The 22,160-nt window shown below is 48.6% G+C and overlaps 7 protein-coding genes across 7 annotated transcripts; 4 read left to right on the forward strand and 3 right to left on the reverse strand.

Annotated features, from left to right (window-relative positions):
* Positions 1 to 37: 37 nt before the first annotated feature.
* Positions 38 to 1,449, forward strand: B0J16DRAFT_318804 (uncharacterized protein; the record flags this gene model as incomplete). Its single annotated transcript, XM_046125476.1, has 5 exons — positions 38 to 220; positions 401 to 822; positions 881 to 1,066; positions 1,172 to 1,187; positions 1,345 to 1,449. 5 exons carry the CDS (start codon positions 38 to 40, stop codon positions 1,447 to 1,449), a joined length of 912 nt encoding a protein of 303 aa, XP_045985080.1.
* Positions 1,450 to 2,995: 1,546 nt separating this feature from the next.
* B0J16DRAFT_109201 (sterol-sensing domain of SREBP cleavage-activation-domain-containing protein) lies at positions 2,996 to 7,168 on the reverse strand. Its single transcript, XM_046121411.1, has 3 exons — positions 6,900 to 7,168; positions 4,421 to 6,813; positions 2,996 to 4,363 (listed from the first exon to the last, which is right to left on the reverse strand). The coding sequence occupies exons 1-3, from the start codon at positions 6,929 to 6,931 to the stop codon at positions 3,429 to 3,431; spliced, it is 3,360 nt and encodes a 1,119-aa protein (XP_045985081.1). The 5' UTR covers positions 6,932 to 7,168; the 3' UTR covers positions 2,996 to 3,428.
* Positions 7,169 to 9,403: 2,235 nt separating this feature from the next.
* On the forward strand, positions 9,404 to 10,817 carry B0J16DRAFT_109249 (cupin-like domain-containing protein). The gene is made up of 4 exons (XM_046121412.1): positions 9,404 to 9,782; positions 9,844 to 10,004; positions 10,056 to 10,485; positions 10,537 to 10,817. The coding sequence occupies exons 1-4, from the start codon at positions 9,499 to 9,501 to the stop codon at positions 10,604 to 10,606; spliced, it is 945 nt and encodes a 314-aa protein (XP_045985082.1). The 5' UTR covers positions 9,404 to 9,498; the 3' UTR covers positions 10,607 to 10,817.
* B0J16DRAFT_397160 (Spb1 C-terminal domain-containing protein) lies at positions 10,580 to 13,569 on the reverse strand (the record flags this gene model as incomplete). Its single annotated transcript, XM_046132304.1, has 5 exons — positions 10,580 to 12,745; positions 12,798 to 12,973; positions 12,999 to 13,259; positions 13,308 to 13,457; positions 13,552 to 13,569. 5 exons carry the CDS (start codon positions 13,567 to 13,569, stop codon positions 10,816 to 10,818), a joined length of 2,535 nt encoding a protein of 844 aa, XP_045985083.1. The 3' UTR covers positions 10,580 to 10,815.
* Positions 13,570 to 13,775: 206 nt separating this feature from the next.
* On the forward strand, positions 13,776 to 17,032 carry B0J16DRAFT_371042 (P-loop containing nucleoside triphosphate hydrolase protein). The gene is made up of 3 exons (XM_046130385.1): positions 13,776 to 14,231; positions 14,279 to 16,306; positions 16,372 to 17,032. Exons 1-3 carry the CDS (start codon positions 13,934 to 13,936, stop codon positions 16,803 to 16,805), a joined length of 2,760 nt encoding a protein of 919 aa, XP_045985084.1. The 5' UTR covers positions 13,776 to 13,933; the 3' UTR covers positions 16,806 to 17,032.
* On the reverse strand, positions 17,033 to 18,929 carry B0J16DRAFT_371043 (cation efflux family-domain-containing protein). Its single transcript, XM_046130386.1, has 2 exons — positions 18,327 to 18,929; positions 17,033 to 18,271 (listed from the first exon to the last, which is right to left on the reverse strand). The coding sequence occupies exons 1-2, from the start codon at positions 18,681 to 18,683 to the stop codon at positions 17,171 to 17,173; spliced, it is 1,458 nt and encodes a 485-aa protein (XP_045985085.1). The 5' UTR covers positions 18,684 to 18,929; the 3' UTR covers positions 17,033 to 17,170.
* A 147-nt stretch (positions 18,930 to 19,076) lies between these two features.
* B0J16DRAFT_338968 (uncharacterized protein) lies at positions 19,077 to 20,461 on the forward strand. Its single transcript, XM_046127500.1, has one exon. It carries the CDS (start codon positions 19,314 to 19,316, stop codon positions 20,349 to 20,351), a length of 1,038 nt encoding a protein of 345 aa, XP_045985086.1. The 5' UTR covers positions 19,077 to 19,313; the 3' UTR covers positions 20,352 to 20,461.
* Positions 20,462 to 22,160: the final 1,699 nt, after the last annotated feature.

Genomic DNA, 22,160 nt, shown 5'->3' on the forward strand with positions numbered 1-22,160 from the left:
AAGACATGCGACGAAGGAGAAGCAAGGAAAAGAGAACATGGAGGCAAGGAGAAGGAGGTTGGTTGAACTAACCGTTACCGAGCTCCACAGCTGCAGTAAAGCGTACAGCAGGAACAACGCGAAGCGCAGATTGTTGCAGCTCGCACGATGCAAAATGATGAGAGGCAGCCAAAGGAAATCAGGAACCGTAAGGCGAGAGCCTATCGCTTGGTCTGTAGAGGTGCGACTCGACGGGGTCAGCGAGCCAAAGTGAATGCGCGCGACAGCTGGCAAGCTGTGATTGGGTCCGATGCGTGTTGGTGATGGTCGGTTCGGATGGTAGCGATGAGATGAGATTCGACGATCTAGAACGACAACGCTGGGACAGGAACGAGTGGCAGATGACGCTTTAAGTGTGCAGTATCGACCAAGGAATGTTTTTGAAACCAATTGGCCTATTTCGAGTTCAGAGACGAACAACACACCAAGGCGCATGCGCATGAACGATCAAGGACCTGGTGCTGATCAACTGCGGATGCTTCAACGTACAATGACGACGAATAAGACGCAGGTAAGAAAACGCGAAATGCGATTGAGTGCCAAGGACCGCAGAACTATAGCAGAACGCTTGATGGCAAACGAAAGACTAGCAGCAGGAAACAAACGCAATATTAGCGACACCGAAGAGCATGACGGAGAAACGACAGGATGGCAGGCTCGTCCGAAAGTTGTTATACGGCCGGCCAGTCGCGCGCGCTGTCGAAGATATGGGACGGGAGTGAGAGTTGGCACGCAAACAGAAGCCGAAGCGCCTCCAGGTTCAACGAATGACAAGGGCAGGCGGTGAGCAGAGTGGGCAACAGGCTTAACAAGACGGTCAGTGGGTTATCGACTGGGGCAGTTCTCTTGGAGAGCAGGTCTGTGAGAAGGTCAGCCAAGCTAGACCAGGGGACCCTGAGCCCAAAAGAGGCACCACTATTGGTAGTGCACCACTGAACGCTGAGGGAGTTGACCGGGGTAGGAGATCTAGTCTGATCGGGAGCTTGTTTGAAGATGGGGGAGAGGTGACTGACGCGGTGGTTGCAACGTAGGTATTTGATGGTTTAAAAGATTCTATTCTGTTCCAAGCAGTCGGTATTTGACGAGATCTGTGACTCTATGAGTACCACTGATCTAGTTGACTTGGTTGAAGATGGTCGTTGAGTTGGGTGAGTAAACAAAACCTCGCTCGTGCCAAGTCGATCAACCCGAAGATATCGCAGTGCTATTTTTGTCTTTCAATGTGGAGGCCGCTCAAGGGATGTTTGATATTGACAAGAAATCACCAGATATACGCAGATCGAGCTCCTGGTAACACGACTGTAGATTAATAGATTCAAGTCTGAAGATGAGACTGCACTGAATATGAATAAGAAACACGCGCCACACGAGAGCTCAACCGACGCGGCACAACGCGAGCACGCTATGTAGGACTTGGAGACTGAACTTTAGGTGTAGGCGAATCTAAAAGGTAAAAAAAATAAGAAAAACGACAGGGACCCAACCAACAGGTCAATAGGTACGGGTAGTAAAGGTCGAAATGGGAAAAAGTGAGACGAGGCGGCGGGGCGGTGATTTCGAGGAGGTTGGTAAATAATGTTAAGGGTGAGGAAGAAGAAAATAAGGTCAAAGGAAAAAAGAAAATATTAAGCATCCATGATATTAACAGTGTCAGGTGGAAATGAGTTGGGCTCTTTCCCCCTTGGAAGCTGAAAGACAATTTAGGCAGTAGGTAATGTAATAAATGGCAGGAGGTTTTGACATCCATCAGCACTGCATCTTTCCTTCCTCGTGTCTTTTCGACTCGACGTTTTCCCAATTTCCTATTTGGGCTTTTCCGTTGCGAGTCCCTGTTACATATACGCAACATCCGCTTCATTTGGTCTCACTTACAAGTCACAACGTTACCCAAAGAGCTTTCATTCATTATATTAACATCTATAATTACTTATAATCACTCCACCGGTGCAAATCTCCCCTCTCAGCCCGTTGGACTGTGCAATACCTAACGGGCATCAACGGTCAGCCCAGTCCAAGTTCAAGGAATATGCTTGATGAATTGATAGGCGTGACTCAGCACACCTACTATACTGCACGTCTAAGTCCCTAGGGTGGAACACCTGGCAGTAGAGTGACACTTTAATGGAGACTATCCCGAGACCAGACCCGCAGCTTAACTGTCAGCGTCTCACCTCACGTCAAAGTCGTCTGTAATGATTTCATGCATATGGACAAGCTCTGGGCTTTGACAGCTTGCAGCTATGAGGTAATGTGACCCTCTTCCCAGAACCTGCTTGAGTCTGACTGCACAATTCTTCTATCAGGCTTCAATGCAGCGTAGGGAGAAACTGTCATCTAGATACCTGATTACACCCTACATTACTAATGACCGAGTATTCAGAACCTACTTCAATACATTGAGACAGAACTCAACTCAGCTCTCATCATTGTCATCCGATTGCTCCAGTCCAGGATCAATTAATATCGTGTAGTAGGGTCCAATACAGACCATCCCCCAATCATTTCTTACCCTGTACTCCCAACCTCCCCTATTATTTCTTCCTCAACCTCGTATCTTCCACTCAATCATCATCCGTCCGACATCGCGGATGGCCTTCTTCATGCGACCGCCCTCGTGGACACGTAGCTTCCACAAAATCCAATTGATTTTTTCATTCATAGTTCGCCCTAGCGCATCTGCATCTGCATTCACCCACGGGCCTTGCCTGAGAATCGGGATTTGACTTACACGCAATTTGACCCACCATGGGCTTACCCAACCTCTTTAGTTTTGGTGATAGTCTCCTATTTCACGTCACTCATTTGCCTTGTCGCTCAGCTCCAGACAAGATGGCCAAGGCAGAAATGCCTTGAACCAGCGGTGTGCTTCTTGGTTGGCAGTTCTCCCGAACTCCCGGGTTTTCAGTGTGACCCACCAGGTCTCCAGCATATACATGGACGTCAATTGAGGTTGCTATTTGCGTTTCGTCTCAATGCCCGTTTTCGACTTATTAATCGACTTGAAACGGATTTGCGGCATCTTGATACTCTGGTAGAAGAACGTGAAACCATGACATGGGTTGAATGCGCTTGCTGAATTCCTCATTGAACCACACGATAAATTGACTACCTAAACATTATGATGTCAGTGGTCATGATTTGTACTATAGTAGTAACTGGATTGATTTCCAACCATTTATGATATCTACGCCGACCGGTTTCTATGCCAAAACTATTCACCTCCCTCGAATATGCTCCGTTTGGGGAATCTCTTAAAACAGTGATACAAAAAGAAGACACCTATTTACGCCCATGTGCCCCCAACCAGTCAATATGCATTCATAACATATAACATTACCTCAAGCCAAACTCCGAACATTCCTAGGCCAAAGTGCTTCTCGTCAGGTAGACTAGCTCCAAGCCCTGGGTCGCACTAATGCGCCTGGCTTTCGACGTCTACTTCCGACATTCAGGTTCTCAAGACTCTTGTCTGTCACACTGCTCTCATAACGTTCGTGCCCGCCAACAGTAACCAGTTTCACCACATTGCCAAAACTGAACGCAATGGATCTCTGACCCACTCGAATCATGGGGCCGAGTTCTGTTACAAACAGATGCCCTGCCCTTTCATCGTCCTGGAAGAGGGGTCGAGTCTCATCGGTTCTTAAATGACCACTCTGCGGAGCACTCCAGATCTCCCAGCGTCCAAATAAGTCTCGGCCTGGTTCTTTTCGTGGTGATCGGTGCCGAAGACCTTCCGTTTTTCGCTGCCCATTGGTTTGGGTAACAAGAGCCCTATTCGACTTTTGCCGTATACCCACAACACTGCCATCAGACAGAACACTCCATGAACCAGGGTTCGATATATGCCTCTTCGTTTCCTTGGCAGATTCCCAGGTACACCAACCTCTAGTAGATGGTGCCGCGGGATTTTGGTAATGAATCATTTCGTGCTCTTCTCGAGGGACAAAGCTTTGTACTACACAATCGCCGGTCTCTGCACTGGTATAACACAAGATAAACCAGGAGAGCCCATCAGCTCCTAGCTGCGACGATGAGCGACTGAAGAAGGCGCTCTGCAGGGAACGTTGGGTCATCCGCTCGGTCGAGAACGTATGCACAAGGCCGTAATCTTCCATGTCGACAAGATGAACTCGGCTTCTTCCAGCGATCAGGAAGAGTCCTAATGAAGCGAGAGGCACAACTTGATGAACTTCGTCGTGCTCAATCCCTTCCAGCTGCACACTTCGAGAGTTCCAAGTCAGTGTTTCCTTGGTTGCTGCATGAACGCAGCCACGTCGAGATGCTGTGATGATGGCGACCAGAGGAGCTGCCTGCTTACTTCCTATCAAAGCCATTGAATCAGTACGACAGCCAACATTGAATTGTAGAAAATCCTTACTTTTCCCTATTAGCGGGCGAACGCAGGTCAAGGGGCTTCGACAGATGCCATAGTCTGCTCCCTCGCCTGCATCCGGCATGTACTCAGTCAATGTTCCATTGCGACGCACTAGTATTAGTCTAGGGATGACCCTGTTTGGATCAGAAGAGCCAAAAAAGAAGGCCTCTGTCTTCTGACCTTGAAGGTTCACATCTATCGAAGGTCCCCAGACGTTCTCCTTGAGGTTCCATAAAGCTATTTTGTAAGGAGATAATATGGCCAACCATCTCGAGTTATCATCCGTAGCCATAGCCAGAACCGGGAAGGGTGCATCCTCCGACCCCTCGCCTTTGGCGATCGTGTAATGTAGGCTGCCTGAGCGGGCGTCCCAGACGCGAATTGCACGGTCTAGACCAACCGACACAATACGGCCATCAGGTGCAGCTGTCAGCATTGCTATGTCCAAGGCATGGCCTCCATGGAAAGACTTGACGTCCAAGGTTGGATCTGTGTCGGAATGCCGATCGTCCCCGTCAGCTTCGTCTTCCCACAATAGGAAGCTTGTAAGCAGCCGAACGCCAGCAATGACTACTAGAATGATAACGACAAATCGCGTGAGCTGATGATTGATGAAGTCGTAAAGTGCTGGGAGCAGAGTCGGTTCCTTGTAATGAGGCATACGATCCGAGCCCTTCATGACGAATACAACGGGCTCATAGACCCTCGCAACGTAGCTGTGGGCTGTGGGTTTGATGATGCTGATGATCTCCTGGGCTGTCTCATGATCTTGTAGTCTGAGCCAGGACTTTGGGCTTCGGGCCTGATGGATGGAGTCAAGGGAGGTTTGTGGTGAGTTGTTGTTTTCCAAAGCATCGTGCCCTCTGTACAAGTGTTTGAAGAAGTTGAGAATCGCATCGGCCTCGAAGAAATGCCACTGGGCGATAAGGATGAAGCCAAGCATGATGATAGTGCCCGCGATCCGTGTCGACAAAGTCGCTTTACCTTGAAGCACAAGCTCCCATGTTCCTCGAGGTCTGAAATCAGACTCGCCACGATGATGGCGCATTGAAGCCTTCGCAAGCGCATCGCTGAGCTCCGTTCGTCTAACGTCAACGCTAAGAACGGATAGAAAGAAGGTTGAAAGGTAAAAAAGATCGAACCCAATCGCGACGGCGACAAACATGCAGAAAGCTGAAACACCGGGGGACACCCAGCGAGAGAGCACCAACAACAGGAAGACATTCTGCAACGAGCTAGCGATAGCTGTATGCGCAGTTTCTCCAAACGCCTGGCCAATACGATTGCTTGTTGAGTCCTCAGCAGGCGTGATGATAACGGCATTGATGAGTCTAAATATGTTTTCAATACTCATCGAGAGAACAACTAATGGATAGGCTGCTCTGGGGATTCGTGACAAATCGAGTCGGAAGATAGCGCAAATTGTGAAACTGGACATGACGGAAAATCCGATCTGAGAAATGACCGTAAGGATGAGACCAAATTTGGACTTGAAAGCTCTTAATTTGGACAAGCTCATAAGGAAATAGATAGCAGTCAGACCATATGCAATAGCTAGAATGGCCGTATCTTGGCCTGATATAGGACGGAACTGAAATTCGTAGAGCTGGCTCGAGGTGGACCGACCATCAGCCGGGTAAATATCCCATTTGCTGGACACCTTGTCTGGGAGCAAGGAGGCTTTCCTCTCCCATTGTTCACCGACAGGCGAGTCTCTTAGATAGATCAATGTGATAACAAGAGCATCAGCGGCAACAAGACGCCGTTCCTCAAACCTTTTCCCGCTAAAGACGATGGAATGTCTGAGTGTGACGTTGACCGACGTGGACTGGGTCTTTTTATCGTTGACGGTTGCCAGGATATTAGGGTCAAGCAGAATATTCTCTTCAATGCAATCCCAGTATTGAAGTGGCGAGTGGAAGAACCAGGACTGGTTATTTAGGCCATTGATGGCGTGGAAAGCATCTCGTTGCGTCGTAGAAAGATCAGCACCAGGTTCAGGTAAAGAACGGGCAACATTCCGGGCCCGGATGGGGCTAAAGCTCTCAGTGCTTCCAAGTAATTCGTTCTGCAGCTCCAAAGCAGAGACAAGTAGATCTTGCTTCAATGCCTGCATGTAACTGCCATGAACCCAGATAGAACGCATCATTACATCGGGGTGGATTGTTGCGCCATAGGGCAGCGGCTGGGCGACAGTCCAAGCATGGTGAGGTAGATTAGAAGCGCCATTGACGTAGTCGCTTGTGAAGAGATAGGGAATAGGATAAATTAGCATGGTAGCCACGACCACCGAGACGAGGAGCGTCGTGACAACATGACTGGCGGCATATGATCCATATCGATGCAGAGCTCGTCGGACAGGGTGAGTAGGTGCTAGGACCGGAGCTTCCGTTGTTCTGCGACGAGATATGAGTTGAGGACGGAAGAAGGGGAACGGGACGGAAGGGTAGGGACGGAGTGCATCGGGGTAAATAAGACTGACCCTCGGAGTGGGTACAGGAAGTACCAGATCATGAGGACGGTAGGTAAGATTCGAGTCGCCTAATGTCCCATGTGCGAATATGTAAAGTGTGAGAGCAAAGGGTCGATTTGGTTGGGGGCCGAGATGAAGCAATGGCTTCTGAATATCCTGAAACTTGGCTGGCGTGACATGGACTAAAACGTCTGTCGAAGTAAATACCTGGAAGTACCTACCTAGGTATGGATATTGCTGGCAATGGTTCGACCAAGGCGGGCAGCGCCGCCTGAGAAGAACAGACGATGCTCAGCAGAGCGAGCGTTGGAGAAGTAGAACCAGGACCGCAGTAGCGACCAGGGGCGCGTTGAGGCTCGTGTTAGCGATTCCCACGGACGTCGATTGTCGACAGATCAAGTCAGGCCAGTTTAGGGCCAGATGCAGATGCAAATGCAGCGCAGATCGGGTCACGAGACTTTGACCAAGTTCGGCGCTTGAAGTCGGGAGGACAAGGTCAGGGTTTAAGACCAATACTACCCAGGATCTGTGATGTGGCTCACTGGAGGTAGCAGGTAGGATGAAGACGTTATGTACGGTAAACGTAAAGCAGATGCGGGAGGTTTGGGTTTGAGCTTAATGTGTAGGTATGTATGAGATGGGATGAACGATGGGGTTGATGAAGGACGTAAAAAAAGGACCGACACCAAGGAAAGTGGGATGGCTAGATGGGAAGCTAAAAAGCTATCCGTACCTGCCTGGAATACAAGTTAGGACTGGATCAACCCGAAGCTATGACAACAAGGCGCGATGCTAGTCTACCAAGCAGTTGCCCTGGATCTAAAGTCCAGAATCCAAGTCAAAAGCCAGAAGTCAAAACTCTAAAGTGCATGAATGTGGGGATCAAGTTAGTACTGTAGGTAGGTACCCAGACACTGCCTGTAAAGTACGTACATCTCTATTTATTGCACTGAAAAGACAGAAGCAACGAAACCAGAGACTCAATTGGGAATTGCTAATGAATGTCCCGACAAGTTGGGGGATGGGTTGGACCAAGTATTCCGGGAATGGAAAGTGGAAGGGAGATCAATCAAGCCGCTAAGGGCTCTCCCCTCTTGCTGTTTCCATTGGCGGGAGAGGCCCGTGTACGAATAAGAACTGCGGGCATGGAAGGTAGTGTCTTGTCTCTCACGTTTTAAGAAGGAACCTTGATTCAGTTCAGTTCAGGATATGAGGGAAGAACCAGGCACCTAGACAGAGATGGAGAATATCCATGCTGTTTTGGATACTAAAACAATACACGTACAACGGCGATGTGCGAAAAAGAATCAGATGTTTCTACGTCTCCAGAAAGAATTAATAGAATCTTGAATGGAACCAAAAGAAAGTCCAGCCCAGGAACCTGGATCTGCACTGGACCAGGTTCCATTGCAGCGCATCCCGTGTCCCCCGAGACCCCCCTAGAAGGTTAGCTACAGATCCACTGAACGTCCCATCCATTCCATTCCAGATCCATTCGGCTTCCGTCTTGTTTCTCTTCCCACTTAAAGCTTGTGATGCTTGGCGGTTGCACAGAATCAATTTAGGCGTCGACCAGTTTGGCAACACAAAAGAATTAGTTGGCCGATATTCAGGTCTTTCAATCATCCTCCTCCATGTTCATCTTCTGCTAATTGAGCCCGTGGCCCCTTGAAGCAAGGAAATGCACTTCATGCCGCCCTTTCGTCCTATTCTGGAAACCACTTCAAACCCATGACCTTGTTACCCGTCGAAATATTTCTGATTGGGAAGTTTACAAAAGCAACTTCATCGTGAACACCTCAATTTGTTTCCAGCTCCACAGGTGCCATAAGCCTGTCAGCTTATAAACCACTAACACCGGCAATCCTTTCCAAATCTCTACCGACCTAGCTACTAAGCCATGCAGTTGCCATGTGGTTTCCATTCCGGAGGTTCCAGCTCTTCCAGCCACGGTTAGCAAGGGATGGGGATGCCAATCAATACCTGGGATTTGTCTCAAGCGTAAGACATGGCGTCTATCTATTCAGCCTCAGAAGTCATTGTGTCTGACCTTAGCGCCTAGGCATGCATGGCATTGATATTGCGAATTGGCAGACAAGAATGGAACAGTTCCTCCGAGCAACTGCCAGGTTCTGAGTACTTAGTGAGAGCAATTATAATATTTCGTCTCATTATGGTTGTAAATAAGGGGCAATGCTGCTTGGAAACGGGCAACATATTAGTCCCTAGCTTTGCCTGTGGCTGTTAGTGTTTGTATAGGTAGGTATAGTTAAAATGTTGGATTTAAAGAGAAGAAAGCTAGGTCATTATTCTATAAAATCTGTAAGAATATGGTGGTACTGATTGTTAACTCTTACCATAAAGACTATTGTAGTTATTAGTTGTAATTCCAGGATATGCTTTATTATGTCTGAGCTGTTACTACAATACTATTCTCTTTCTCAATGACATTGGGCTTGAATAAAAGTCATTGGGCGACGATGTATGGAGTTTTGTGTGGGCAATTTTCTGTCCACTCATTATCAACTCACTCCACCATCGACTCACCCCGTCTATCTTCACTCAAAATACGCCTACAGCCTCAAGTGAGTAGCGCAACCCATACGAAATGTCCGATATTAACCCAGAAAATACTTCTGGGGAAGTATCCTTCTCTGCAGACAAGTCCATTGAGAATCTCATCTCTACCTTCAATGAACTCAACAGCAATGTGATCGATGAGTTTCACGATGAGCCCAGTCCGCTCGAGTTCATGCGATACGTCGCTCGCAACACACCCTTCGTCGTAAGAGGCGGAGCTTCCTCGTGGAAAGCATGTCGGGAGTGGAACTCTGCGTATCTGCTCTCTGCTTTGAAGGGTCAATACGTGAACGTTGCTGTCACGCCACATGGGTATGTCTTACTGTCTGAGACATGAAAATCCAATACGAATGTCGTCACTAACTCACAATAGTAATGCTGACATGCCTACGGTTCCTCCTGGCGAAGAGTCTCTAGTTTTTGCTAAACCTCACTATGAGGATCAGCCTTTCGAAGAATTACTCGAGTATGTAGCTCGCCAGGAGACGGACCCTGAATTTCCTGCCGATGCTGAAGTCCGATATGCCCAAACTCGTAAGTTCGACTATATTCACTACAATGAGACTGCACTAAGCAATGCTACAGAGAATGACAATCTCCGTGACGAGTATATAAGTCTATTTTCAGACGTACCAAAAGATGTTCCTTTTGCAAGAATAGCGCTCGGCAAAGATCCTGATGCTGTCAATCTATGGATTGGCAACTCTAAGTCAGTAACGGCCATGCACAAGGACAACTACGAGAACATATATGTTCAAGTTTTGGGAAGAAAGCACTTTGTTCTACTACCTTCACTCTGCCACCCTTGTGTCAACGAGCAGCCTCTGAAGCCCGCAACATACAAGCGGGGAGACGATGGCATGCAGCTTGAGATGGACTCTAACAAAGAGTCTGTTCCTTTTGCTATTTGGGATCCAGATAGGCCTGAGCAGAACGCTACAAAATTTTCACATCTTGCTCGACCTCTACGAGTAACACTGAATCCTGGAGACATGCTATACCTTCCAGCCATGTGGTAAGTCCAGTCTCGCTCCTCAGTCCACGTTCAAGATGTTCACATTTCAAGGTATCACAAAGTTCTACAATCATGCGCCGAAGAGGACGAAGGATTCGTCCTAGCTGTCAATTACTGGTAATAAAAATTCAATATTCTTGTACTTTTCCATGCGATGCTGATATAAATCCCAAACAGGTACGACTTGGATTTCACAGGCCCCCTATATCCCACATCGACATTCGTTCGCGATGTAAGCCTGAGAAACAATATGCAGACTAAACCAACTCCAAATAGAGAATAAAATTAAAATGCCATATCTATTCCCATACACCGAATCGAAGCAAGAGATTAGTTCCTCTTCTTGATCCTCTTCTGCGCTCGCAACTCCTTCTTCATACGAGGATCCACAATTCTGTAGCGGCCCTTGACACCCTTGGGACGTCCCTTGATACCACGGTTGAGACCACGAGCCACGACAAGCTTGGCCGCCTGCTTTGTTGGTTTCTTCTTCTGTGCCCTGGCCATAAGTCGCCCAATGCTGTCCGCCTTCTCCTTCTCTGTCATGTTCTCGTCGTTGTTGAGCATATCGGACTTCTTCTTGAGCTTCTCCAGCTGTTGCGCGGCCTTGAACTTCTTGCGAGCCTTGGCCTCGCGCACCTTCTTGATAGGACGAGCATTGAAGGCTCGCATTTTCTCCTTGATAGCCTGTGCCGCGGCCTTGGTGATGGGCTTCTGGAGCCTGTCGTGTCGTCCCTCGTCCTCAACAAACCAGTCTGGGAGACCATCACGGTCACGGAAGGCGTACTTGTTGAAGCCATCATCAATAGCATCGTGGGTTGTCTTCTGTCCTGTAGCGAGTTGATGCGCGAGAGTCATGGCCTCGGCAGTAATGATGTCGATATCAAGTCTGCCATCAGCTTTTCGCTGGTCCTTGTCCCAATCATCCTCTTCGTCCCGTTTTACAACCTCGAAGCCACCCTCATTGCCTTCCATGTCGGAATCAGAGTCAACAGTAGCTTCCTTGGTCTTGGCAGGCTTGACAGTAGGGGTTTCGACTCTACGAGCTTTGGTCTGTTGAGCGACGATAGCTGCTGCATCTCGGTTGATCTCCTCATCCGCACTATCTTCGGCAGACTCCTCTTCTTCAGGCACAATGCCTGTGATGCCTTGGAAGATGTCCTGATTGAAGAAATTTGTGGCCCTCTTAGAAAGCCCATTGGCTCCCTTTGAAGAATCCAGATCACGAATGAGTCCCTTTGAGGGGGCCGCATCTTCGTCATCATCAGAGGAATCGTCTTCTTCGAGATCAGAGGAGTCGTTCTTCTCATCGGCCTCTTCGCCAGATAAGCCCTCCCATTCATCGTCGCCATGCTCCTTGCGAGACTTCTTCGCTCGATACTTGGCGTCAACTTCAGATTTGCGTTCCTTGTACTGATCGTACATCGAATCGAGCTCTCGTTCCAAGCGGTCCTCCTCGGGATCACTCTCGTCATCTGTCTCCCCAGATGAGCCAAGACCGCTGTCTATCTGCTTCTGAGGAGCCTGGGAAGGAACAATCATCTTGCCACGGTTCAGTCTCCGCATAGCGTCTGTCTTGTCGACTTTCTTGAGTGAAAACATCGCGCCTTCTCCGATGGGGCCAGCTTCTTCCATTCCGATATCCATAGGAGCTGTCATATTCAGTTGCATGCGCACAACCTCGCGTTGTTTTCGCTCATTCTCCTTTCGCTTTTCTCGCTTCCTTTTAGTATTTTCTCGGTCCTTCATGTTTTGCAGTTCTTCCTGAATCTTGAGCTCTTCGTCCATTGACTCAACTTCCGCGACTTCCTCAGGCTCCTCCGTAGTAGGAGTCTCCTTCGTCTGAAACCCAAAGATCTCACGAACTTTTAAGCGCCATCTGAGAAGTCGCTTGAAATCCTTTCGACCCAATACTCGGAGGTCGGAGCAGCAATTTCGAATTTCATCTGTCGTCTCAGGAAGTTTGTCAAGTGCCGCCAAAGCTACATCTCCGTTGCGTGGTTGCTGGAAAGTGAGTTTGTTGTATTGGCCCAGGACTGCAATAGGATCGGTAGTTTGGATAAACTCGCTGGCTGGCATTTCCTTGAACTGAGTGAAGTCGCCCTCCTCATAACCATCTCGTTTGCGCTTCTTGACTTCGGGGTTGTAGACTTTCGCTTCATTATTTGGATTCGGGCCTGATAGCTCAGCGAAGACATATGTGGCATCCAGGAATCGAGGATCTATCTTCTTTGGCGCCTTGAAGCCACGACACACGACACTGGAATCAGAGTTAGTACATGAAGCACAGAGGATGGTAGGAAATCACGCACAAAATTTCTGCACTGACTGCTCGACTGCTCGATGGCTTCGTTGCTTCTACTTTATCGAAGAGCTGTTTGAAAACCCATAGGAGAGGGTTGTAGTCCTTTGACCGGAAGACTTTTGTAACAAATGTTCCTTCAGGCTTGAGAAACTCCACCGCGAGCTTCAGAGATTGCAAGACCAGCTAAAAGGAGGTTAGCTATTATCACACCAGCAAGAATAGAGGTACTTCCATGGGACTGGTCGAAGGCGTCTTGGTTCCAGGCCGTACCAACATTTGGCGCTCCATCGTGAATGACCGTATCACACTGGTAGCCTTTGAAGAGGTTTCGTAGAGTCGCTCGACAATCTGCAGTGGTAATATCGGACTGGAAGGACGTGACTCGAGGAATCGGTTTGATCGGACTCAAATCACAACCGACAATTAAACTTCCTTGAGGCATTACCTCAGCCGCTACTTGAAGCCATGACTAGAGGAATGTCAGCTTGTATAAGTCAGTTAGAAACATAGAACTTACACCAGGTGCCGCGCAAAGATCCAGAAGGACCCTGCTCTTCTCCAGGAACCCATACTTCTTGTTGAGCTGGATAAGTTTGAAGGCAGCTCGAGCGCGATAGCCCTTCTCTTTCGCTAGTCTGTACCACTTGTCGAGACGTCCTTTCGCTTTCTATAACGGTTGTTAGCACTTCAGTGCGTTCCAATTCTCTCTTCGGTGCGTTCCAATTCTCTCTTCAGTGCGTTCTGATTCTCTCTTGACTTACTTGTTTCGTGACCGCCATCTTGTTGGCGTGAGCGCGAGAATGCGTATGTTAAAGCTAGAAATTGAGACTTGAGGACTTCCTAAAATGCGCCCCTCCAGAAATTTTGCGACAGATAAGCTAGTCACGTGGAGATAAGCAATTAGCTTCCGGTGTACAGAGTAGTGGGGTTGATTACCTAACGTGCATTAGTTCAATCCTACCTATGATGGCGGCACGAATGGTATCAAGAACTCATTGGTGAACAGACCATTAAAAGCGGCACAACACAACTTCGAATGCTGCACGCCTGTACTGGCCACTGTCACCATCAGCTTGGGCGAGCCGTCGGCCCTTATCATCAGGACCTTAAGCTTGAAATATCACAGTACGGCCAAAGACGATCATGAGTGGACGAGTACTCGCTGCAGGGCTGCGGCCTCTTCCACGCCGACCTGCGGTTCTTCCCGTCAGGCATCTGCATCGTCAATCTACAGGTGGTCTCCTCCAAGCCGATTCTGCGATTCGAGCGACACGGAAACGAATGTGGCAAGGTGGAAATGCCTTCCACAATGCTGTCACTACAAGAAATGCCTCTTTTGCCAGGTTTTTACCTAAACTTATGGTCAAGTTTCTGAGGGTACCGGCAATGTTTGGCGGTGTGGCCATCGGTGCTTTTGCCTGGGTACAATATCAAGCAGCTCGTATGTCAGAACGTCAACAATACATTGAACATTGCTAATCGTCACAGAGGCTGGTACATTCGCAGTCAACCTATTCAACTCCACGACAGATACAGTTTCGAGTGCCGCTTCGACCCTATTTGGCGGTGCCAAAGATATAGCTGATCAAGTAAATCGAGGATGGGAATCTACGAAAGAGAAAGCCGAATTGCCCGATTGGGTCAAACAAATTCTAAAACTTCAAGAGGACATTGGCACCGGTGGTTCGGGAGGTCCAGGCGGCAATGGTGGTGAGCCGAAACAGAGCAAGTTTGGTGCCGCAGCTGCGGTGGGTGCTTCAGCTGCTGCTTATGGCTACGATCAGTCGGACGAAGAGGACCCTCGGAATGTTCACCAGGCCGCTAAAGATGATCAGATGATGCTCCTCACCAAGAAGATGATTGAGATCCGAACCATTCTCCAGAAAGTTGGACAGTCAAGCACCTTAACACTTCCTTCCATCGTGGTCATAGGATCCCAGTCCTCTGGAAAGAGTTCCGTCTTAGAGGCAATTGTTGGTCATGAATTCCTTCCAAAGGGTTCCAACATGGTTACAAGAAGACCAATTGAGCTAACTCTCGTCAACACGCCATCTTCCAGAGAGGAGTACGGTGAATTTCCTGACCTTGGACTGAGGCACATCACCGACTTCTCGTCAATTCAGCGAACTCTGACCGACCTCAATCTTGCCGTTCCAGACAGCCAGTGCGTCTCTGACGACCCAATCCATCTTACAGTCTACTCTCCGAACGTACCCGATCTGTCCCTAATCGATCTTCCCGGCTACATTCAAGTTGTAGGACAAAACCAGCCTCTTGAGTTGAAGCAGAAAATTGCCGAGCTTTGTGATAAGTATATTCAACCACCCAATGTCATCCTTGCCATCTCCGCTGCCGATGTGGATTTAGCGAATTCGACGGCTCTCCGAGCATCTCGCAGAGTTGATCCTAGGGGTGAGCGGACAATTGGAGTGGTTACAAAGATGGACCTGGTCGATCCTACTCGTGGAGGAAACATCCTTAAAGACAAACAGTATCCCTTGAGATTGGGCTATGTAGGAGTGATTTCTAAGGCTCCTCAAAACCAAGGGCTTTTCAAGATGAGCAACACCAACCGCCTTGATCAAATTCTCAAGCAGGAGAACGCCTTTTTCAAAGCCCATGCCGACGAGTTCGGTCCCGGGGCTGATGGTATGCTCGGAACCTCCACGCTCCGCAAGAAGCTTATGCATGTACTGGAGCAGACAATGTCTGCAAGTCTGCAAGGCACTAGCGATGCTATTCGACAAGAGCTTGAGGAAGCTACATACGAGTACAAGGTCCAATACAATGACCGCCACCTTACGGCCGCGGACTATCTTCAAGAGAGTTTGGATGCCTTCAAGCACTCTTTCAAGGAGTTTGCTGAGGAGTTTGGGCGTCCTCAAATGCACGAGCTTCTCAAACAGGAGCTGGACCAGAAGGTCCTCGATTTGCTTGCGGCTAGGTATTGGAACAAGCCCTTTGAGGATCTCTCGCCAGTGAATCCCGACCTCGACAGCCTGGCAGATCTCCCCAAAGCACCTGCAGACTCTCTTTACTGGCACCGACAGTTAGATGCGTCTGCGTCCGCGCTTACGAAGCTCGGTGTTGGACGCTTGGCCACAACCGCGGTTGCATCTTCTATTCAAGCCCACATTGAGTCCCTTATCAGCAATTCCAGTTTCGCCAACCACCCTTTTGCTCGTCAGACCATCATGGAATCTGCCTCGACTATTCTTAACGAAAGATTCTATAGCACCAGCGACCAAGTGGAAAACTGCATTAAGCCCTATAAATTCGAGATCGAACTCGAGGACAGAGAGTGGACTAAAGGACGTGATCACGTTGGTGGTGTGCTCAAGAAGGAGCTTGAGGATTGCGAGAAGGCCATCAAGAGGCTTGAAGACAGTGTCGGTGGAAGACGCAAGGTCAAAGAAGTCATAAATTATATTGACAAAGCCCGCAAAGGCGCTATCGTCGTCGAGGGCGATAACCGTAGCGGCGCCGGTGGCTTCAGCGCTGCTCTTCTAAGCAAGGGTAAGTTGAAGTCTAAAATCTTAGGTAAAATCTTAGGAACTGCGCTAATCTTGTCTAAAATACAGGACGTGAGGCCGTTTTTCTGCGCGATAGGGCTGACATCATCAAGATGCGTCTTCTTGCGGTTAAGTCAAAGCAATGTGCCGACCCTAAGAACAAATACTACTGCCCCGAGGTTTTCCTCGATGCTGCTGCCACAAAGCTAGCGTCTACTGCCGTTCTCTTCCTTAACGTGGAGTTGCTTTCCGAATTCTATTACAGCTTCCCTCGGCAGCTAGACTCCCGTCTTGGCCGCCATCTATCCGAAGAAGAGATCGAGAAATTTGCCAAGGAAGACCCCAAGATTCGTCGGCACTTAGAGGTTATTCGCCGAAAGGAACTGCTTCAGCTAGTCCTCGACAAAATGGAGAGCTTAAGAGAACTTGACGGTCGCGAACGCCAGCAAACGAAATCTAGCGCTAGAAAGGACCACAAGCAGGGTCGCTGGGGCCTCTTCTAATGAGAAATGACACGGGAGTTGTAGGAGTTGATGGTTACTTGGTTGTTGATTAGAATATCACCGCTCTCTTGTAAAGACGAACTTTAGAAAAGTTTAGTCTAAGCTTGAAGATGAATAGCATAAGAGCTGGCCTAAATTGGCCTAAGCTTACTAAACTTATTAAATTGGCCTAAGATGAACTGGATTATTTCGTCCATTATTGTGCTGAAGAAGTCAGTTTTTCTTGGAACACCTACACTCTGCACGGTCAAGCCGGTGGGGTATTACAGTAGTATTTATAAGAAGATATATGTGCATATTTATAAACAGGATATATAAGCGTATACACTTCAAATGGGCTCATTCCGAAACGACACTATCTCCTCTCAAGTGCTGCCATCTGTACTCATTTGTAACGTCACCTCCCATCGAATACTGCCGCCATGGCCATACCCTTCGCCCAGTCTATTCTGAATCAATCCAGCGATGCGCTGCCGCAGCTTACTGATAGACATTTCATCATAGCCCTTGACCACACTCAACTTGAGGTTGGCCATACAAAGACCATAATGAACTTGCCAGAACTGTGCGTCATCAATAGCAACGACGCTTGGCTCGGTCTCGATCTCTCGAAGGACGGCACTGACACCATTGTTGCCCCCATTGCCCCCATAAGACATGAGTAGCATAAGACCTTGTGCTACGGCTAATCGCATTCCAAGGGCGAACATGGCAAATGCGATTACAACACAAATAAGGCGATCAAGCCATGTGTACAGAGAGATGGAGAGGAGTGGAAGAAGAGCAATGACAGCAGAGAAAGAGAGTGTGAGGAAGTGGAAGGGGTTCGACAGTACACTTGGTAGAGCAGCGAGGTACGAAACACGCATAAGTTTGGCGATGCGAGCATGATTTCGGAGACCATATGCCGAGACGAGAGTGCTCACCATAGCAGCAGCAGACACAAGGTCAATGGAGCCGTCTGGGCCATCATGCCCGTGTTCATGGTGAGCTTCGTGGCTACCGAGAGACTCGAGGAAATGCTTCAGAGTATGTGACACCAGATCAAAGCCTCCGAAGAGGAGGAAAACAGACATGGCAAACCCGGCAAGAACTTCTGCTCTCTCGAGACCAAACGGGTGCCGAATACTGCTACGCCGCCAAACCTCGAAATTGCCCAGGACATCTACCATGACACAGACAGCAGCACTACCAGCATCGAAAAATACAAGATGCGAGAGAGCGGTAGTGGCAAGCGATCCTTCTGAGCGGAAGAAGATATATGTAGCAACAGCAAGATGGCACATGCTCCAATAACAGTGAACACGCTGGTCCTTTGTCATGCTCTTCCATGCCTCGCGAACGGTCGGGATGGGGAGAGAAGCAGGCAGGACAGGTGGAGGTCTCTGCGGTGGCTCTTTGAAGATCTGATGTTGGGAGGAGATACTACTGTGCTTGTATCTGTGTCCGCGACGTTGCCCAATGTTCTGTAAAGGAATGGGTTAGCATATTGACAAGGATATGGACAGAAAGACTACATACCGACTTGACAGGGCCTGCAGATATCACTTGTGTCTGGAAGTTGAAAGGGTTCTTGAACCCAGGGGACGAAGGAGAGTCCCCTGCCTCATCTTCGGCGTTCATCGTCGGGAGTGAAAGAGAGGAGGAAGACGTAGTCGTCGTAGAGGGTATCAGTAGATTCGCAGCAGCCGAGTTCTGAGCGACAGCGTCACGATTGAGTTGGCGGTTAAAAGCAATAGATTCGTTGTCGTGATCAACACCACCGTCTGTAAACGTTTCGCGGTTCACGATGTCAAGATCGTCGTCGCTGTCGCCTTGGAAAACCAGACTTGGCGGGCGGAGGTTTTGAGAAGAACGAGCACCTGGATAGTTCGACATGTGCTGCTGCTTTCGGATAACGCGCCTCTTTATTCGGTTAGGTCGACGACCTGATCGATTGATTCCAGGAAACCCGTTTTAGAGACCCGAGAATTCTTTCATGAAGGTTCAAGGTTTTGGGCGCAGACTGGTTTCGTCAATAGCGCAAGCCTTGAAGAAACGGAGAAGACAAGATGGAATGCGTTGACGTCGCGATCCGATAGCCATTAGGTTGTGGAGGCGGACCGACCGATGGGGGGGCTTTTCAGGGGTACCTCCGGAGGATGCAGGGGCTACACAAGCGTACGCCACAGCATCCATGTCTGGATCTAGCGGTCCAGCAGGTCCCTTTATCGTGGCTAGTAGGGACGCAAGCCACAAGGATATCGTCATTAGCTTCATGTCTTCTCTACCTGGCTTCAATTATTCATATAATTTCTACTCTCGCGATATTCAAACCGTATGAAGGCTACGGAAGCCATGCAGCTATTCTTTGAACGACAATAATACCAATTCGCGGCACATAGTTGTGACCGTGGATAATCTTGCTTCAATTACCGAATGCCAAACCCAATTCTCACCCTTCCTCGACCCTTACAAAAGCGAATCTAAGCAACCACTTTGCTTGGCGATCCCACTTCCAGTCTCGCGATGGAGAGCACTCTACAAAACAAGCGGGATACCTCACCTACGCCATCCTCATCCCATCGAAGAAACTCGTCGAACTCAAGCATCCTTTCAAAGTTCCCCTTTTTAAGAACATCCCCGGAAAAGCGACGTGAGCAAAATGAAAGCGCGATAGACGACAATGCCCCTGCGACTACCCCTCGTCCCGCTGCCCGACCATCTGCGAGTGTGATACAGTACCAACGAACGCGAAGACGCCGGGGATCTCTTAGGAAAGCTGCCCTGCTTGGTCGAGGAGCGCAACGTGAGCGCAGAGAGAGCCGGCCGCTGGTCATCGACACTTCACATGCTGCTGCGTATGGACTCGACCCTACTGCTGCGCAGACCCAAAGCCCATCGCCGATAGAATCTCTGGATCTGAACAATACATCAAGAGGCGTCCAGCGCACGCAGGTCGATGGATTTACGCCTTTACCTGGAGGACTCGGCACAGCCCCTGTACTTCCTCAAAAAGGCACGTCTTCCCAGACCGCAGCTCGTTCAACAGCACTTGCAGACCAAGATGGAGCTTCATACACGTCTACAGACGAGGAGGATTTGCTCCAAATACCTGGGAGTTCGTCGACGATTCGGCAGGGCTTGTCGATATCACCAGGGGCAGACTCTTACTTTAATAGTGTAAAATCGACATCATCACAGCGCAGACGGCTCACAAGCAGGGCAAAGTCCCCATTGTCGTTCAGTGGTCTGTCATCCAACACGTTGCCGGCGCATGAGGACTGGGATTATACAGATACAGAATGGTGGGGATGGGTTGTCCTGTGCGTAACGTGGTTTGTGTTTGTCGTCGGAATGGGATCTTGTCTTGACCTCTGGAGTTGGGCATGGGACGTGGGCAAGACCCCATATGCGCCCCCCGAGTTCGAAGACGACGACACTCTACCAATTGTGGGATACTACCCTGCGTTGATCATTCTTACAGGTGTTATGGCGTGGGTATGGGTTGTTGTAGCTTGGGTTGGGATGAAGTACTTCCGGCATGCTAAAATTAGCGGCGACTAACTGCTGGGCTGTATGTAATGCGTTGGTTGGGTATTTCTGGCTTTGATCCGAGCTTGATTGAGTTCTGACACTGATTAGACTCGATGCTATTAATGATTATTAATGACGATTTATCAATCATTTTAATGCCGCCGTGGGATTCTGATGTTTCTAGTGCATTCATTTCTTGATTTAGCTAGATCCTTTGAATCAGCTGGCTGCTGTTCACTTCCAATTCGTTGCCAACGAATATCTCGTTGGTGCTTGCAAAAGCTAAGCGCCGATGCAGCGGCAAGATACGCCAGGGCAGCCAATCATTATGATCTTGATCCTGACCAAAATATTGGGACATGGGATCGTGGCAGTCTCAGCGGGGCCTGTGCAAGCCTCTAACGCGGGAATGACGAGGAGGCTCGACAAAGTAAACTCAACAAAGTTCAAATTGCGCAGGAACAAGCGATACTGTATTTCAATATTTGAGAAGCCTGGAAGGGTATGGGGCTAAACACCTTCAACGAGTGGCAACAAGAGTTGTTTCAGAGCCGATGAGATATATTTTGATACAGTATTCCAACCAATAGTTGCAAAGCATTTCTTGAGACTATTGGACTAAAATTAAGTGAAGCACTCATCTGTGTCTTTTGAGTTGACTCTTTTTGAGGATTTGGGAGTTAAGAGTCCGAGAGTCCAGGGTAGGACATTCATGTAACATGTACTCGCGATCTGTGATGAGATTGGAGGTGTAAATTTCCCGACAAGACCATCAATCATTACCTGATTCAGTTTGAGCGACAAAACCGTTGATTTGCATGGAAAGATCGACAGTATATCACCCAAATACGTCTTGCCTGGGGAAGTCGAGACTCGAGAATTCGCCGCCCCCGACAATATGGCTCTTGGCCGAGTATCATCCTTATGCATGCTCCTGGCAGCCTGGTTGTTCCATGACAGATACTGTCCTATGAATCGCAAAAAAGTCCCTCACTGTGCATTGAAAAATATTATTGAGAGTCTTGTGATTCACGTACTTTCTTCTTGAAGCAGACCGCAACTCTGAATATTTACAATCATATTCGTATGATAGCCGCCAATGGCGATTTGAATGCCCCCCAATTACTAACAAATCGATGCAAATCCGGTACGTGGGGGTTCAAAGCCGAACCAAAATGCCCCAAGCGCAGCCGCTTTCAAGGTAATTAGCTTCCTTGGCCGGCGGCCCGACACAAGCTCATCTCGTGGACATGCAAATGATCATGGACATGACATTGAGAGAGCGGTCTCGTGATGGGTTTTGCATAACGAGATGACTCGGAATGGAATTCCCTCTAGACTAACTACAATTGCGGTCACAGTTACAGTTTGACATCTTCAGTATCAGTAAGTGTTGACTCAGAAGTAATGCGGAGATTGTCTGGCTCCATTTCATTCATTATTCACTTCACAATGTTACGGTACAACGTTGTGTGTTTCACCCGCATACAAAGCAAGCCACCCGCTACATCAGAAATGGTCATGCAAGAGCTACTCGACTACTTTGACAAGCTTGGCTTGTCTCGAAAAGAGTAGTAAAATATTGTATTGTTACTGTCGGTCTGGAAGGATTGTGCTTGATATTTTGTCCATACAGGTGTCCGTCAAGGTTATTCATGCGTCGTGGTATCATGCTGTCTACTAAGCTATCAAAGCTACAATCCTCATATCAGTCATTATCAGGCTTGGCGTCAGCCAAAGCTTTCCCATCAATCTTTTGTTCTGGTCTGACTCTGGATCAAAGCTCTCTGATGAACCCCCTCAACAAAGGACTATGCTCGAGAGTATTCCCGGGGAGTC

The sequence above is a fragment of the Fusarium flagelliforme genome, assembly GCF_020744385.1.
Source record: "Fusarium flagelliforme strain FIESC 12 MPI-CAGE-AA-0113 chromosome Unknown B0J16scaffold_3, whole genome shotgun sequence".
Classification (NCBI taxonomy): Eukaryota; Fungi; Ascomycota; class Sordariomycetes; order Hypocreales; family Nectriaceae; genus Fusarium; species Fusarium flagelliforme.

Coding starts and splice junctions, on each gene's coding strand:
- B0J16DRAFT_371042 (XM_046130385.1), top strand. CDS start 13,934: ATGAGTGGACGAGTACTCGCTGCAGGGCTGCGGCCTCTTCCACGCCGA. Junction 14,232..14,278: donor GGTACAATATCAAGCAGCTC/GTATGTCAGAAC, acceptor TAATCGTCACAG/AGGCTGGTACATTCGCAGTC. Junction 16,307..16,371: donor CGCTGCTCTTCTAAGCAAGG/GTAAGTTGAAGT, acceptor TCTAAAATACAG/GACGTGAGGCCGTTTTTCTG.
- B0J16DRAFT_109201 (XM_046121411.1), bottom strand. CDS start 6,931: ATGATCTGGTACTTCCTGTACCCACTCCGAGG. Junction 6,814..6,899: donor TTCCTGTACCCACTCCGAGG/GTCAGTCTTATT, acceptor ATCTCGTCGCAG/AACAACGGAAGCTCCGGTCC. Junction 4,364..4,420: donor TCGCCCGCTAATAGGGAAAA/GTAAGGATTTTC, acceptor TGGCTTTGATAG/GAAGTAAGCAGGCAGCTCCT.
- B0J16DRAFT_338968 (XM_046127500.1), top strand. CDS start 19,314: ATGGAGAGCACTCTACAAAACAAGCGGGATACCTCACCTACGCCATCC.
- B0J16DRAFT_371043 (XM_046130386.1), bottom strand. CDS start 18,683: ATGTCGAACTATCCAGGTGCTCGTTCTTCTCAAAACCTCCGCCCGCCA. Junction 18,272..18,326: donor CTGCAGGCCCTGTCAAGTCG/GTATGTAGTCTT, acceptor ATTCCTTTACAG/AACATTGGGCAACGTCGCGG.
- B0J16DRAFT_109249 (XM_046121412.1), top strand. CDS start 9,499: ATGTCCGATATTAACCCAGAAAATACTTCTGGGGAAGTATCCTTCTCT. Junction 9,783..9,843: donor GTTGCTGTCACGCCACATGG/GTATGTCTTACT, acceptor AACTCACAATAG/TAATGCTGACATGCCTACGG. Junction 10,005..10,055: donor AGTCCGATATGCCCAAACTC/GTAAGTTCGACT, acceptor GCAATGCTACAG/AGAATGACAATCTCCGTGAC.